Source organism: Brachionichthys hirsutus, chromosome 7 (genome assembly GCF_040956055.1).
Source record: "Brachionichthys hirsutus isolate HB-005 chromosome 7, CSIRO-AGI_Bhir_v1, whole genome shotgun sequence".
Lineage (NCBI taxonomy): Eukaryota > Metazoa > Chordata > Actinopteri > Lophiiformes > Brachionichthyidae > Brachionichthys > Brachionichthys hirsutus.
In genome coordinates, this window is record NC_090903.1 from 5,965,491 (window position 1) to 5,983,310 (window position 17,820).

At 41.4% G+C, this 17,820-nt stretch overlaps 1 protein-coding gene across 1 annotated transcript; it reads left to right on the forward strand.

The window, feature by feature from the left end:
• The first annotated feature begins 6,666 nt into the window (after positions 1 to 6,666).
• On the forward strand, positions 6,667 to 17,604 carry tmem63ba (transmembrane protein 63Ba). Its single transcript, XM_068741026.1, has 23 exons — positions 6,667 to 6,864; positions 7,071 to 7,150; positions 8,457 to 8,501; positions 9,590 to 9,680; positions 9,772 to 9,809; positions 9,909 to 10,051; positions 10,757 to 10,808; positions 10,911 to 11,019; positions 11,107 to 11,177; positions 11,751 to 11,831; positions 11,948 to 12,071; positions 12,387 to 12,520; positions 12,916 to 13,053; positions 13,179 to 13,332; positions 13,835 to 13,941; positions 14,047 to 14,133; positions 14,257 to 14,322; positions 14,452 to 14,614; positions 14,831 to 14,936; positions 15,101 to 15,268; positions 15,433 to 15,548; positions 15,651 to 15,722; positions 16,861 to 17,604. The coding sequence occupies exons 1-23, from the start codon at positions 6,667 to 6,669 to the stop codon at positions 17,038 to 17,040; spliced, it is 2,523 nt and encodes an 840-aa protein (XP_068597127.1). The 3' UTR covers positions 17,041 to 17,604.
• Positions 17,605 to 17,820: the final 216 nt, after the last annotated feature.

Below are 17,820 nucleotides of genomic sequence, written 5' to 3' on the forward strand. Positions count from 1 at the left end.
GGCATTTACGAAACCAACTTCCGTCGTTTCGAAATACGACATATATGTGTTTAGATAAGTACCGTTGAATTTAGAAGTTTGTTTTCAGTATAAATACAACAGCCAAAGACACCACAACGGTGTATAACAAATACACCGTCCCCGGTTTTCTTTTCTTTTTTTTCTTTTTTACTTTCCCTCACGTCATTGAAACGCGCCGGGACGAAATAGACATAGAAGCAGTAGAAGCTGAGAATGAAGACGATAGGAAGGACGTCGCAATGGTCGCGTATGACGCTGTTGTATTTCTATGTGATCCACTCGCACCTACGTCACGCTGTAAACCTGACTGCCTCTAGTTGAACTGGTTAGATTAGACCATTGTCTCACTGACTGACAGACACAACTGTGCTAGGTTAGACTCGTTTATCGTTAGCAACAGCTAGTGAGTTTTAGTGACCGGCTCCACTCGCTTAGCTTTAGCGGAGTGGCAAGAGGATATGCGTTTTCTTGCGGAAATACACCGACAGCCATTCGTCTCCACCTGTTATATGCTGGATCGGTAAACTCGGCTAACATCGGTATTATAGTTGCTAGCTCACGGTAGCTATTTGTGTTAGATTCATTTCCCGTTCCGGCATTACAAGGTAAGTTTTTGTTTTTATTTTTTTTATCAATTGTCCATTAACTGTTACTTCACGCCAAATGTGCTCATGTGTTCTTCTAAGTTTGTCCGTTTGCTACTTCACGAGTCAAAAGTATAAGCTAGTCGTCGATGTAGGTACAGTAAACACATCCCGTTATCATTAGCGTGGCTGCTAGTTGACCAAAACTAAACGAGTTCTAGCAATAGTAATAATAAAGTAAATTTGTTTCCGTAATTGGTGGGAAGTAGCTTTACTAAACCAAAAGTTATTAGTTTATTAGTGGAATGGTTGCGATTCCTGATTATTAATTAACAGGTGATTGAGCTGGCTGTGGGCTGGTCAGAGATCTGCTGTGACAACCATCGGTTCTTTAAACTGGAAGTTGGCGTTCTAAATGTTGCTCATCGGACTCCTTTCCAAAGGCTGAGGGTGTTTGCTTCCTTTTCCCACTGAATAATGGTTTCCCATTTTTGCCATTTTGTTGCCATTTGTTATTGACAGGGTTTTTTAATTTGTGGCATCAAGTTTATCACGACACTAAAATGACATTCTCAAGATTGCAGCCACATAATTTTGGCATTAGTACTTTTCTACTATCGGTTGAATATCTGTCACTGTTTGTCTTATTTTAGATGATTCAGAAAGGATCTGGTGCCGAATACACTGTTGTCTCCCGAAGTTGGAATTTGATCAAAATAGTAAATGATTCATTAAATTCTCCGAACGGCAGATGTAACTTTTGTAGTTTTCGTTCTTAATTCTCTGTATTTGAGGGGTGTACGGTCTTAATTCTATATAGTGTTCTATGGCCTGATTATGAAACCACACTGACATCTTTACTATCTGTGATAATCAACGCTGACACAGACCAGTGGCCAATGATTTACAGGCTAATACCAACAAAGCAAGTACGTTTGTCCTTTTCTGCATTATCAGTCGTCAGCGTTTTTAGGAACTGTTGCCATGTTTGATTTCTTAGTGAGGCAGAATTGAATGTCTGGAAATATACAAAGCTGGTGTGAATATTCACAACGTGGGTGTGAAATGTGGTTTGTACTTGATTAAAATCACTGTTCAGATTGATTGACAGTGGAAATAAAGACGCGTGGAAATTCTTCTCGGCATAAGTCAGGCATCATCTGATCACTAAATGATTTTTAGTTCTTGTTTCCACATTACTGACGTGCTAATCACCAACTCCTTTGAAAAGAGTGAGAATGGTTACGATGATCAGCTCAGTGAAAATAACGTACGACCCTTTTTATCACATTCATTTAAGCAATACTTGTAAATATCTGTCATTAGCTCACTTTGTTTTTGCTGGTAGTCAAAGTTAACATCATCATTGAAATGTTAACAGAGGTGTAGCTTTAAACGGTTTCAGGGTCGCACAATGGCTTTGTATATTCAGGGAGTGGCTGCTTATTGTTTATTATCTGGATTAGCATGAACGTGTTGAGCGGAGCCAGTGAAACCTCGGCTTGGTGCCTCGTCCTGTTAGATGTGGTTTTATATGATTGAGGCAGCAAGATGGAACTTGGTGGATCTCAAAAGTGTTGCTTGACTACTGACTGCATTAATTCCTACCCATAGTTTTAAAGAATCAAACAACAAAGCTTTTCAAATATTTAGCTTTATATGACTCGTACGGATTTAACAATGTGATTTTTCTTTAAGAACAAGGTCGTGTCTATTTGTGTGGTGTCTTGTATAAATGGAAAGCGTTTGTGTTGAGCAGTCTCAGTGGATTTAGGTGGTTACCGTTGGCAATAAAAAGGTTTGCGTCTCAATTGTTACCATGTAAAGAACACTCTGCTGCCAGAATGGACTTGAATGTGGTACAGCACTGTATGACATTGATACCTTGTGTTTGGCCAGACATTATGCTATGCTGAAAAACCCAATTGATTAAGCTGGACAATTAGACAATCCACATTGTTTTGCCCATTTAAACTGCAGTGCAAACTCAGTTTTGTGACATGTTGTCATGCTTTAATCATGCAGTGTTAATAAAAAAATAGTTATCAACATTAAATATGTACTTTTACATTTAATTTTAGTCTAAGACTTTCCTGCAAGCTGGCTTTTGGTTTATTAAAATCATTCTGTTAACTGTACTTAATTGCCATCAGGAGGACTCGCGCTCCAGATTCATAAGTTTGTCGTTTTATAGCACTTTGAAAGTGACACCGTTGGTGCCTGTGTTGTTTGGATCATGCATGCACATGGGTTTTCCATGGTCAGCTACCAAATGTGCACAAAATATCAGGACCTGGCAATGCTATGCAAACCTGTAAAAGTCACATTAGTAAATGCTTAAAGTTTTGACCATATTGACACTGTATGAATTCTACTCTGCCAATTAATTCAAAGTCTCAAAGATAACTTGTATTCCATTATTATTGTATTGCCCGGAGTTTGTGTTGTTGGCATTGGATTTTTGGAACAAAGGAAAATACAGATACAGACAATTAATTTGAACTGTTTTTTGTTATTACCGGTACTAGTTGCTTCTGTTCCCAGTCAATTCTCTTCTCCATTACTGTACATACTCAAAGATTCTAAGGCACTGATCACAAAGACTCGTTTCTATAAATGCTGTGGAAATATGTGTGAAAATAATCGAATCAAATATAGAAAAAGTAGCGTGGCTTCCTTTCCTGTCCTGGATTTAAAAATCTACAAATCTGCTTCTAGAAACCGTAATAAGAATTCAACAGATTTTCATTTGCCCAAACTGTCAAGCTAGTTTGTCTTAGACTGATGTAACAAAACATTATTTGCCTGTTGTGTGTTTAAACAGTGAAGCTGTTATTTTTGTGTTGTAATATCTTTTAAAATGGCTAATTGTAATGTACTATTTGCTGGGTCTTCATCAAGCAAAGATTGTATCCTGAGATTCTGAAATCCATACGACCGAGAATACCAAGATTCCCGGTGTCAACAGCAAATTGACCTCACTTTTCATGTGACAGATTTTGGAGGACCTCAATTGGAAACATTTTGCGGAAGACTGAAAACAGAAATTAATCAAATAAAGAGATCAAACTATTTCAAGTGGAACAATTACAAGAAGCCTCAAGACAACGACAACGATGTACAGACAGATTGTTTTGTGTGTGGGCATTTTATGACCGCCATAAATCTCAGTTGTATGAACATGTTCTCCGGAGCAATGAGTCATATTTTAAGCTCTGCACCGATGCGCTAGAATGCTGTCTTCACAGGTCAGGTTAAAAAACTCAGCCCAGGATGCCTCTCCACCACGGAGAAACACAGATGGGATGGAATTATAGCAACGGGTGTTTCCTGCCCAATATTTGAGTGATTGCATCCATGCAGTAAATTGTGGATAAAATAAAAGACAATAAGTAATTTAGTCGACAAGATAATAAACCGACACACAGAGTGAAACCGGCCTGACAAGTCATCAGCTCTTAACCTCACAGAGAATAGAGGAGTCTAAACGGGTTGCCAGGTTTGGTGATTCCTGCAGTCAGAGATGAACGAAATGGCTTTAAGGCATTTCACTGTAAAACAGCTGTTTGGCATTGACATTTTATTTTTATAAAATGTACGCTGCACACAGATACTGCTACAATATTTTGTAACACTTGCTTATTTAACCTGTAATTGTTGTCATTTTGGAAAAGAAAATCGTAAATATGTCATTCCCGTGACTGCATGTATTTATTTGCCAGATATTTAGTTTAAATGCTCTGTTCCTTTTATTCCTGGGGCGGCACATTTACGTTCTGTAGCATGAAGCAACGTACATTAGCTCATTACTTTTGGGATGTGCTTAAATCCTTTCAGCGATGTTTGGGTTGAATTTGAAACGGTTTGAAGTGTTTGTGATGGGTCCAGGATGTGTAGCGGTGTTGTTGAAGGCACATGGGGGGGGGGGGGGGGGGGGGGGTTATGTTTGTGTCTTCTTGGGATGAGACTGGTCCATCTGAACCCAGTGGCCTCTATAAACGTATTGTTCAGCCGTTGCGTCCTGCTACAGTGATGTCACAGCATTCCAGGGTGGGGAACAAATGCGTTAGTGTTCGGAAGACGAGCGGCGTCGTGAATGCTGCTGGTAATCGCGGGCCGAAGGGCACAAGTGTGGCAGCGAAACCTTGAAAGTACACTCGGCAGCACTTTCCAGAACACTTGTGGAACTTTTCCATTTGGGTCGGTCAGTCAGAGGAAGCAGGAATGTGTGCCAGTGTAGCTCTCCACAGGGGGACACTATTGGGCGTCTTGTCATCAGATGACTGCAGGTTGAAAGGCTTGAATGAATAGTATTTCATAGAAGCAATTGTTTTGCCGTGCTACACACATCCGCTGTCTGACGGAACGACTGGATGTCAGTCAGATATTAGTGGCGTATCACACACAGGAGAAAGGCCTGGTGAGCCCTGAGGCTATTGGGGGCTGAACCTTGTCTGGAAAAACCAAAAATAATAATGAGAACAGAACAGCACAAAATAAGAGCTCTACAACTGTGAGGTGAACAAGAATGATCTTGGTGTCGACCCAAAGATAAAATAACCCAATCCCGTTTCTTCTTTCTGACTTGACCCCTCCTTTCTGAGGGATCCTTGCTTCTGACTTGCACTTTAAAACAGAGTTATGAAGGGTAGTGCTTGAAATTGTTTATTACCTCTGCCGAAGGATTTTGTCCGTCTGTCTGTCAGTCTGTCTATCTTTTAGCAACATAACTCCAAAATTTTATGCACGGATCTTGATGAAATGTTAGGAATCTTACCAGGAACAGATGATAAAATCTTTGTGATGATGCAGAAGAGATCCTGGATTGCAATTTTTGTTAACGTTCTGAACTAATGAAACTCGCCATATATTCTTTAGACAGTGTGAATGTGACTCATCATTAGTGCGAGAAATGATGCTACAGGTCTCCATTGCTGTACAATACTGAACAGTCAGCCAATCTGAGTGTATGCTCAACCGAAGCACATGAACATGCTGCTGAAGATGGCTGAACATTCTGATTGTTAAGGGCACGTATTTTCTCTCTCGGGGACAGAAGTAGTACTAGACTTAGATCGCCTCTAAATGTAGACACTAGTTTATGTGTACTGGATGAGGATGGAAAGATTTCCACGCTGCGGTTTCAGTTGTCACGCTTGTGGAGAAAAGTAGCAACACGTGACTAATGGTGAGATAATTGTCATGACAGACCTATGTTGTTGTTCATAGACAAAGACTGTAGGACAACTCTGCTCAGATAGCAATAGTAGCAACCATTAATGTGTTCAGCGGTTTTATTTGTTTATTTTTTGCTCAGTGGTTTTATTTGTTTATTTTGTTCAGTGGTTTTATTTGTGTATTTTTTGCTCAGTGGTTTTATTTGTTTATTTTTTGCTCAGTGGTTTTATTTGTTTATTTTGTTCAGTGGTTTTATTTGTTTATTTTTTGCTCAGTGGTTTTATTTGTTTATTTTTTGCTCAGTGGTTTTATTTGTTTATTTTGTTCAGTGGTTTTATTTGTTTATTTTTTGCTCAGTGGTTTTATTTGTTTATTTTGTTCAGTGGTTTTATTTGTTTATTTTTTGCTCAGTGGTTTTATTTGTTTATTTTGTTCAGTGGTTTTATTTGTTTATTTTTTGCTCAGTGGTTTTATTTGTTTATTTTTTGCTCAGTGGTTTTATTTGTTTATTTTGTTCAGTGGTTTTATTTGTTTATTTTTTGCTCAGTGGTTTTATTTGTTTATTTTGTTCAGTGGTTTTATTTGTGTATTTTTTGCTCAGTGGTTTTATTTGTGTATTTTTTGCTCAGTGGTTTTATTTGTGTATTTTGTTCAGTGGTTTTATTTGTGTATTTTTTGCTCAGTGGTTTTATTTGTGTATTTTTTGCTCAGTGGTTTTATTTGTATTTTTTGCTCAGTGGTTTTATTTGTTTATTTTGTTCAGTGGTTTTATTTGTGTATTTTTTGCTCAGTGGTTTTATTTATTTTGCTCAGTGGTTTTATGCATTTATTTATTTTTACACTTGTCTCACCTTTCAGGTGTTCCAATGTGCTGCAGTGAGTGATGTACGGACCTTTAATATTTACAATGGCCATCTGGGGGGCACAAGGATGCTCCGATTCAGAGAACTGCCCAACACTTCCGCCCAATTCCTCCTCCAAGGAGTACTGCTACTCGGCCCGAATTCGCAGCACTGTGCTCCAGGGCCTGCCTTTCGGCGGGGTGCCGACAGTCCTTGCCCTGGACTTTATGTGCTTCTTGGTGAGTCCTTCAGTCAGTCCCATGGAATTCCCAGTCGCTCCAGCTGTTTAGTAGCAAAAGCCCTCGTTTTCTTTTGTGTGTGTTTTCTCCACAATCTTCAGAAATGAGCTAGAATATTTCCCTGAGTGTGTCTTTTAATGATGGACACTTTAATGCGATTGAAGGGACATGAGACGTGTTGAAATGGACTCTTTCTGTGCTTCCAGGTGCTGCTGTTTGTCTTCTCCTTCTTGAGGAAGGTGGCGTGGGACTATGGGCGTCTGGCTCTGGTGACGGATGCTGACAGGTATTTAAGAAGGTGCAGCACTAAGTGTAGCGGTGAAATATGACTTCACCGCTACAACTGAAACCTCGCTTTATTTTTTTTATTGTACAATTTATTTATTTTTCTCTGCATCAGATGAAATTTGATTGGTATTGAGCAGTTGTGTGAGTTGACAAAAAAAAAAAAGAATAATCTCTCTTCTGTGGGTGGAATTTTCCTGTCTGGACAATACTCCAGACAGGAAGTTGGTTTCAGGAAATATACTTTTAGAAGAAGAGGAACAGCAGCAACATGATTAACCCCTCGAGGAAATTGTTTTTTTTTCTACGCACACACACACACACACGGCCTACAGTCTTGCAATGGAGGGAGACGTAGGGATGGTCGGCCCTGGGAGAAGTTCTGGTTTGGTGCCGTGCTCAAGGGCACCTTGGTAGAGCTCAGGAGGTGAACTGGCACTTCTTCAACTACCAGTTCTTCAAAGCCCATCTATGGACAAGTGCTGTGAATTAGCTTTAGCTATAAGCGCTATAATGCAAACATCGGATACCTATGCTACATGTGTCTATGTTTTGTATTTGTCCATATTCAAATAAACCAGAAACTCAAACTCAGTCTGCATGCCATACTGTGGCCCTGCTGGTCTTTCACTGGCCACCAACCAGTTCCCAACCCGATTCCCTGCATACTCAGCTAATGTCAAAAATGCACCCTGACATTTTCATTTTTCGTCTCTCGTTGCCTGACTTGTCGTTTCGAAACAGAAACATCAGCCTGAAATAGAGGAATACAAATCAAATCATACGAAACAATCATTTCAGCACTCCTCAAGTGCTGAGTCAGATCCTAGCCAGACATCTCGTGAACCCTGGGAGGTGCGTGACACAGTGCTCCATCACCTACATCCCTCTGCTGTGTTTGTATGATGTTGCACTTTCATTATTGTCACAGCTGCATGCGAGCAGCGCGATTGCGGCATAGCAGAAGGACGGGAGGCGAGCAGCAGTGGAAGACACTTTGTGTAACAGACAGGAAATGTTGCTTTGTGTCTTTCATGACGATGCACTAACTTAAGATCAGTCCGGTTTTTGCTCGTTGTACATTAGTCAAATGAATGCTACCTTACTGAGAAGTTTAACATCATTTCATGGAGTGTAAACGGTGTCTCTGGTTGTTTCAACTCTCAAATAAAATGAAACAAAGGGCTGTTATCTCATCGGCCATAAATATTTTCACGGCTGAATAATGTCTACCAAAATGGGTCGACGCCTTCATTGGTAGTGCTGCGGCACACACTCTGAACCACGATTTGTTTTGCTCTTTTCAGCAGAAGAATGGATCAACTATACAGTCGCCTGGATGATCAGGAATAGTACGTTATCTCTCCATGCCACAGACTAATTATGTTTTCCTTCTCTCTTTTTATCGCCTTTAGTTAAGCTTACTCGTAACTCTTTTCCACGCTGCCCAGACCGCTGTGGGCCTCGGTCTGTTTGCTACTCCTGTGTCTCTGCTGTTGGGTGTCTGTCACTGCCCTAATCAGATTTGTGTCTGCTAATCTAATCTTGACCTCCTTTATGAAGCATGAATTTCTCTCCGAGCACACTGCATGAGCTGCACAGACGGGATGCATACAGAAAGAGGTAATGCTTCCCCGATGTGTTGTGATCACATATAGTCCGACCTCCATTATATCCAGTGTCCTGGAGGTGAGATAAGACGTTCCAAGTTCTCGCAGCAGTGGTCACTGAGTGGATTACGTCCGTCACATCCCTCCCGTAGAATTCCTATGGCCATGGCTGATATCATCCGTTCTTGTGGTAGTGAACACTGAACCAGATTTGGAAGTCGTTTGTCTTTCGTGTGGTCCCCACAATGAGCTGGCGTCTTGCCCGGGATGTACCTATCCTCTCGCCCATGGCCGGCTGAGATGGGGTCCAGCAGACCCGTGACCCACGAGGCAGATAAGCGGCTGCAGGCGAGACGATTGCGACTGTCTGCTCTACAAGAAGATGGATGAAGGAGAGATCTCCATGTTAATTAAAGGCTGAGGAAATGTGGCTCTGCTGGAAAAACGGCATAAATATTCCATTTGATGTTTGTTGGGTTTGTATTGTTTCCTCTGTGAATGTTATTTCCTGTTGTCCTTTGTCACAACCTCTCCTCTGACGGTGATGGTGTATACAGTCCTTCTGAAGTAGGAGCATTCCTACTGAGGTTGCATGAAATGTCACTGCAGAGATTGTTCCTGAAGGTCTACCAACCCAAAGTCCTGCGTTTGATCAGGCAGCATGAACAGTGGAGAATCTCTGACGTTTATTTCAGTGCATTAGTTTATGTTTGTCTTGTCAACTTCTTCAATCCTCCTGCCTAAGTGCTAATGTCCTCTTTCAAGTGCTGATGTTGAACTTGTGGTGTTTTAGCATTGTGGAACTATTATGTGCTGTTTCCTGCATACAGTGTGACGTCGGCCATGACATCAGATGCACCAGAACGCTATGAGCGCCTTACCTCTCTTTCCAGCTCTGTAGACATTGACCAGAGAGACACAGTAAGTGCCCATTGAGAGTTACAGCATGTTGCATACATAGCATGTGTGGTATTGGATAAAGCATTCACCTCTCTGCTCCACTTTTTTTTAGGGCTTCTGCTCTTGGCTAACTGCCATTTTCCGCATAAAGTAAGTCGACTTGCTTCAAATAAAGCTGGTGAATTGTCATTAACTGGATATTTTTCGTCATCTTGAATTTTTCGACTGAAGGTTCTGACTTTATTGCAGGGATGACGAGATAAGGGAGAAGTGTGGTGAAGATGCAGTGCATTTCTTGTCTTTTCAACGCCACATCATTGGCCTGTTGGTCGTGGTGGGGGTGCTTTCCGTTGGCATTATCTTGCCCGTTAACTTCTCAGGAACCCTACTTGGTGAGTCCATTCAAAGCTACGTTTGTGTCATTCTCTAAACATCGATCCGACTTCGCCTGAGATACATCCCACATCATTTTGTTGTAAAACGTTCATATTCTGTGCTGCTGTCATCGCTGGAATCGACTCCATCTGGATTATCATCGCTGTATTTGGGACTCGCCTGCAGGGAGGAAATAATGAACGGATCGTTCCTTCTCTTATTTGAATAGGAAGAACAATGATCTGTACACAAGTTTTATACTTTGTTGTTGTTGTAGTCAAATATTTCACACAGTTGAGCCATGGTAACATAATTCTCAGTGATGTGGGCGGTTTTTGGGTGGCATGGATGGTCCTCAACCTTCAAAGACTACAAAACCCAAAGTTCAGCAAGATAGAGCCAAAAGATGTAAACAATGTCCACAATTTTGCTTTATAGAGTATGGAGTGTATAGAGTTACTATTTTTAATTCAATCATAAAGAAATATTCTATGTTCTAGACAGGATTTTTCAGAGTTATGTTAAAGAGACAAGCAGCCACATGTTAAAAGAAATGCTGCAGCAGCCAATTTGGAATCTAATTGGGAGTTCAAATAGGAAGTTTTTTAATTCTTTTTGCATTTTGGATTGGTTTTTGAAACATTTACATGTGTTAGGCCGACTGAGCTGTAAGTCAAGGGCGTTCTGGTGACCGACAGGTGAACTTCTCATTTATTTCACAGAAAACGATGCATACAGATTTGGGCGAACCACGATAGCCAATCTGGATAAAGAGTGAGTAATTCTCATTCTCCCAGTTTATTATATAACCTGACTTGTACTTTGAAACCCGATGTTTCGTCATCACTGCATCAGTTTTTCCCGTTGTCGTTTCAGTAACACACTACTGTGGATGCATACCACCTTTGCGTTTTTCTATCTGTTACTGACTGTGTACAGCATGAGGCGGCACACTTCCAGGATGCATTACAAGGAGGATGATCTGGTGGGTAGCATGACTGTTTTGTACACGCATAGGTCTACATATATAAAAATTTTAAAACGAATTCCTCCTTTCTAAATTTCCATACAGGTGAAACGCACTTTATTTGTCAATGGAATCTCCAAATATGCTGAGGAGTCTGAGATTAAGCAACACTTTGAGTAAGCACTCCTGTTATCAATGGCATCCTGGCCCCGCAGTTAAAAAATATTGTCAATGCTTTGATCCATCTGGCCATTTTAGAGGTACAAATATGCTACACTGTGTTAGCTGTGCAGTACATGTATGAGGGGTGTGACAGCCGTGTCCCTTCCCGATAAAAGGATCTGTCTTGTCCTGGTCCGTGTGGCTGAGATCAGACAATGGCAGGCCTATATTTGTAATTGCCCATAATAGAAGCCGCATGCACACAATCATGCAGGTCATGTTTCCAATCAGGTCAAACACTGAAACACCGGACTCCTAATCTGACAAATAACATTTAACAAAAAAAATATCATCTTCACTCCTGCACTGGGAAAAAAAAAAAAAAAGGCCTCCTCTCAAGCGTCTTGTTCCAGTGCTGTCGTCTTATTGTGGGTAGTGATAATGTTATTTTCACACGAGAGACACCATGTGTTATAATTACACTGGCATTCTTTGTCATGGGTGTGTAAGCGCTTGTATCATGGTCACATTTGTGCTTTTTCTCACTTTGGAGTTGACTTTCTTCACTTCATGCCCTTCTTTCAAAGGCAGGCGTACGAAAACTGCAAAGTACTGGAAGCTCGGATTTGTTACAATGTGGCCAGGCTTATGTATCTCAACTCTGAGAGGTAAGAGGATTTGAAGTGTCTTGTCGATGTGCATCTGACCTTCGGGGGTGTTTGTGTGGCTCATTGGTTGCGGTACGTAAGCCCTGAGCCTGACACAGCTGATGATTTGCATTCAGGAAGAAAGCAGAGCGCAGCAAGAAATTCTTCATTGACCTGCAGAGCAAAGAGCATATTGCCACAATGATCAATCCTAAACCCTGTGGACACCTTTGCTGTTGCATCATCAAAGGCTGTGAGCAGGTTAGACTGATAATGTATGTCATAGATCTTTGTCAGAAACAACATTGAGCTCAGTGTAGGTCTGTTGTTAATGTTGCTGAGGTCTCATGGTCCTGTTCTGTGTTTTTTATATATATATTTGTTGCGGGGGGGGGGCTGTTATAGCTTTTTCAATTACTCGTATCTAAAAAAACACAATGAACATTGATTTTGACACGATTAACTTTATCATACAGTAAAAAGTGAAGTTTCCCATGACTCCAGAGTGACACAATGACAGCTGCGGTTGTATTAAACGCGTAACGGGCTAACATTTTATTTCCATGTTGTTTACAGGAAGAGGCGGTGAAGTACTACACCAAGCTGGAATCACAACTAAAAGAGGACTACAGGAAGGAAAGGGAAAAGGTTAACAAGAAGCCCTTAGGAATGGCCTTTGTCACCTTCCAGAATGAGTCGATAACTGCTATGTAAGTCGATTTACTTGCCTTAAGATATGTGTGGTTGACCAATAAACATTTTTCAGTCAATAAAGGATTACTGGCTGCTTTTTATGGCAGATACTGATAAGAGGTGTTTGTTTGTTTTTTACTTTAAGACGTTCAATTTCCCTGTAGTCTGAACATTGTAAACTTTTTGACAGTCAGAGAGATTAAAGGGTATTACGTGAAATTACGTGAAATTCAATATTTACCAGCTGTAGTTGCAAGCTTTTTGTGTGTGAAAACATTTGGCTCCTTAAAAAATATGTATTAACAAATAACATTCATTAACTCGTCTTTTTCCATTATCATAATCAATGTTTTTAATTTCTTACATTTTGCTGTTGATCCGCTTTAATGTCTGGGCGGATGGTTCTTTTCAGAATTTTAAAGGACTTTAATGTGTGCAAGTGTAAAGGATGTCGCTGTCGCCAGGAGCCCAAATGCTCTCAGTTCAGCACGAAGCTCCACACACACCACTGGACCATCGGCTACGCTCCTGATCCACAAAATGTCTACTGGTAAGAACGCGTTCATGCCCGACAACTGGACACATTTCCCCGAATCAGTTTACTGGCCAACTGTGTCAATAGCAGCGGGTCTTTGCTCGGTGTCAAGTAACCTCTGCATAACCTGCTTCCCACAGGGAGCATCTGTCAGTGGGAGGATTCTCCTGGTGGATCCGCTGCCTTGTCATCAACATTGTCCTCTTCCTGCTCCTCTTCTTCCTCACCACCCCAGCCATCATCATCTCCACCATGGACAAGTTCAATGTTACAAAACCTGTTGAGTACCTAAATGTAAGTGCTGAACATTAGGGTTGTTTTTCTGTACGATTTCATTCATGAAGTGAGTTCAGGTCAGGTGGGACACGAATGTTGTCGTATGAGAACAGAGAAGAAGGGGGCGGGGCTATTCGGTCTCTCAAAAGGTAAAAATGCAGAACGCTCCCACTGCTGGGCGGCGTATTGTCAGTGAGGCAGCTCTTGGTTTTGTCTCATCTGATTCTGCAATGCAGTTGCAGAATCTTGATGTATATCTAAACAGGACTGCCTAGTTTTGCAAATATAATTTGAGTTTCTCAAATCCTCATGGAGGCAACCACACACACACACACACACACACACGATCTGGAAATTCACTCTGTTCCTGAATCTGATAGAGCAGGGACTTCTGGGTACTGACATGGAGGGAGCTTCAGCATTAACTATCATGTGAAATTCAAAGTTTCCCTAGGATTCCAGTCGACACAGGATTTCAAGTCTCCGTTTCTTGACACGATGTATCTGATCTGTCCTCCAGAACCCGATCATCACCCAGTTCTTCCCCACCCTCCTGCTGTGGTCTTTCTCCGCCTTACTTCCTACCATCGTCTACTACTCAGCTTTTTTTGAAGCCCATTGGACTCGGTTTGTTTTACACTCATGCAGTCGTTTTCATTGCATTTAGGTGTTTGTGTGTGTGTGTGTGTGTGTGTTGTATTGCATGTGTGAGTATTTCCTTTGCTCCTACAGGTCTGGAGAAAACAGGACCACAATGCATAAATGCTACACTTTCCTGATCTTCATGGTTTTGTTGCTGCCCTCCCTAGGCCTGAGCAGGTATAAGGTTTTTGTTTTCTGTCCTGCACCACAATGAGATGCAACGTGTATATAAAATGCATTATTATCAGCCTAAATGTTTGACCCAACCCCCCCCCCCCTCCCCTTTTTTTATCCTTGCAGTCTGGATGTTTTCTTCCGCTGGCTTTTTGACAAAAAATTCTTGGCAGATGCGAAAGTCAGATTTGAGTGAGTTTATTTTTGTATGATTCTAGCCTGCTGCGGTCAGAAACCAATGAAATGTTTAGCTTGTAAACGTACTTCTTAAAATAGTCATTTAGCAAATCCCAACAACGACGTATCACTCTTGCTCTTCAGGTGCGTCTTCCTTCCTGACAACGGCGCCTTCTTTGTTAACTATGTCATCGCCTCAGCCTTTATCGGTAACGCCATGGACCTGCTACGGATCCCCGGGCTGCTTATGTACATGATCCGCCTCTGTCTGGCTCGCTCCGCAGCAGAGAGGCGGAACGTCAAGAGGGTTAGTGCTTCCCCTTCTCGGCAAGATCAATTCTTTCACGTGTCCGCGACCCGTAGTCTGGCTTTGTAAGACTTGATGGCCGGGAGTAATTCATCATGAACATCTGCAGCTGGATGGAGAATGGATGATGTTGTTGTCGTGAACCAGTTATCCAGCATTGGTTCAATAGATGTTGGTTTGTTAGCGTTCGACTATCTTTCCGTGATTTCTCCGTAGCACCAAGCCTACGAGTTCCAGTTTGGCGCAGCCTATGCCTGGATGATGTGCGTCTTCACCGTGGTTATGACGTATAGCATCACCTGCCCGATCATTGTCCCTTTTGGTGAGTTTGTGCTGTTTGGATTAAATATCCCGCGTCCATTGAATGACTGTGGTGAACCGAGGCGGGGCAGGGAGGACTACTGGTTCTGTTCTCCATGTTGAAGCTTATCTGCTGAAATAATTGGATTAATTCCACTAATTTTTTTATCTCCCTTGTCCCTGCAGGGCTGATGTACATGTTGCTGAAACACCTAGCTGACAGGTACAACATGTACTACGCGTACCTGCCGTCCAAACTTGACAAGAAGATCCACTCTGGAGCTGTCAACCAAGTGGTGGCTGCTCCGATTCTGTGTCTCTTCTGGCTTTTGTTCTTCTCCATTGTTCGCTCTGGTAAGAATGTCGCCATCTACAGGCTGTTTATGTCCTCACGTGTGCCCTGATTTATTTTTTGCTGTGCATTAAATGTTAGGGATAAAGTCTCTAACAATTTCCAACTTTTAACTGGAAGAAAATGCGAGCGTTACGCAATCGTCCCTCCACTTTCTTTCACCCAGGCTTTTCAGCTGCAACGTCCATGTTCACATTGGTAGTTTTGATCATCACGATCATTATCTGCCTGTCTCACGTCTGCTTTGGGCATTTTAAGTACCTCAGCGCCCACAACTACAAGGTAATAAGGTCCCTGCCCATGTAGGCATACTATTTATATCATTCATTTCTAGAACCGCCTTTCTTTCAGCTGCTCATGTTACAGTCACGCTTTCTATTGTAGATTGACAACCAGGATGTGGACGGTTTGGAGAATGGCCGTATTGTGTGCAGCTCTGCCTCCAGCAAGGCAGCGGTATGTATTCTGTCCTGTTTGTTTTATAACGATATGATCCTCAAGATCAGAGAGTGGAGGGGCATTGGGACATGCCAAATCATGTTGGTGGTAGAAACCCCCTGAATAGATCAAATATGGATGATTGAAAACTATATGCTGCCTTTAGGGATCTGTCAATTACAGTAAACTTTTGAATAATTATATACAAATTATATTTGGGAAGTACAACCGTTTAAATCAATCTGTTTATGGTAAATTTTAAATAGTTTTGTCAAATTATCCGATTTTTTTATTTCCCCCTCAAATCTTTCATTTAAAATAACAACCCATTTTAAATTATTAGTAAGAAATGAAGTAGCACATTTGTTTTTCTTTATTTTATTAACAGGAGGGTCAAAATTCAGTTTGCTCTGGATAGTGACAAAATGTTAGGAAACCACAGCAACAGTCTTTCTTTTTTTCTTGGGGTCCTTTACTGCCTTACAAGGATGAATTATATCCCCCCGGGAAGGCTTGGCATTGCTTCACATCAGGAAATCTGTGTACCATTCAAATAACAATGTGCAGTGAATGGAAAATATTGCCAACAGTTGCTAATTACCATCAGCTGACTCTTTGAATCGTAACACCATAGGTTTTTAAGCAGACTTGCTATTTATCGTGCACTCTGCGATGCCTCCCTAAATCCGGCTTGGTGCGCTCGCTCTCTACCGAGCCATCTGTCGCAGGGAAAGTCCCTCCTGGTTAGTCAACTTGGCATCAGTATTAGCTGCCACTGTGTTAGCTGCTGGATTAACGAAGGTGTTGCTTGAGGTACATTTTCTGTTTAAATCAGTCTTTCTTCTTCAGGAAGTTGCAGTATATGTTGTTATTGCTTCTAAACTATTAAAGTTTATAAAGAATACAATTCAAGCGAACACTGGACACGTCTTCAACCTGCGCACGTGTGTTCGGAGAGCTGTCTGTCTTGCCTCATTTCAAATTCCCTTTTTTCATCATTCTGCAAAATACTCGCTAGTTTCGTCAAATTTATATTTTTATATATCATAAAGTTGGCTGAGGGGGGTAATCTTTTTTTTTTTTTTTTTAAGATGTCTGATTCTGGAATATATTATTATAGGTATCATATTTTCTTATTTTATTTTCTCTCCGACAGCAAATGTACATTGCTCAGGTACTTCAAGATCCAAATTTAGAGGAGGCTGGTTCAGGCAGTGGTGAAGATGATGGACAGGGATCTTCACAGGATGAGGAAATAATCAGCGTGGAAAATCGCCTGAATGAAGATTTCCGGTCCGGGGAGGAGCGCCTGATTGATAATGAAGTAAGGAACTGATACGGCTTGGACCTGGAATCAGTCTTACTTGAGGAGTGCACTGAGTATATGTGACTTAAACCAGGACCAGTTCTCCAAAGCATCTCAACCGCCATGAAGCGACTTGACACTAATATAAGCACACTGTCTATTGAGGATTGGATGGACTGTTGCCTATGGACCGTTCGGCGGGTCTTCTCTCAGTGTCTTCTGTCTGTACACCTGCAGAGGAAATCTGCTGTCAAAGCAAGGACAGAAACGTCCTGCTGTCCCAACATATCTGAGGCACGCCTAAAAATACTGCACAAAGACCCATAACAAAGACACAAATGCTCAGAAAGTATGTTTTGCCTTCTTTTGTTAAGGGAATGATATTCTAACATTTACATTTTTTGCAATTGAAAGAGAATATTTCACCTATAAGCTCAAGTTCCGTTAAGGTACTGTACAGTAGGCCCTCAAGTTCAAGGTGCAGCGCGTCCTGTATTCCTCAACTGGTAACTGTAACTGTGAACATGCAGCTGTTGTGAGAGGACAGCACCACCAAAGGTTGTTCAATGCAGCTGTAACGGTCAATAAATTTTTCTCCCAAATCAAGTCTTTCTAAAAGGAACTGTAGAACCATGGCTAATGACACTCCGGGATTCTTTGACTGCACAAGTATAAAACGCTGAACACCATGTTTATTTTTCTACTAAGCTAGAAACACCCCTCAACTATGGAATGAGATAATTCATACACACTACATTGATAATGATCACTGTCAGCATTTTCGGCAGTCCCTGAGCCTTCGTCAGGACT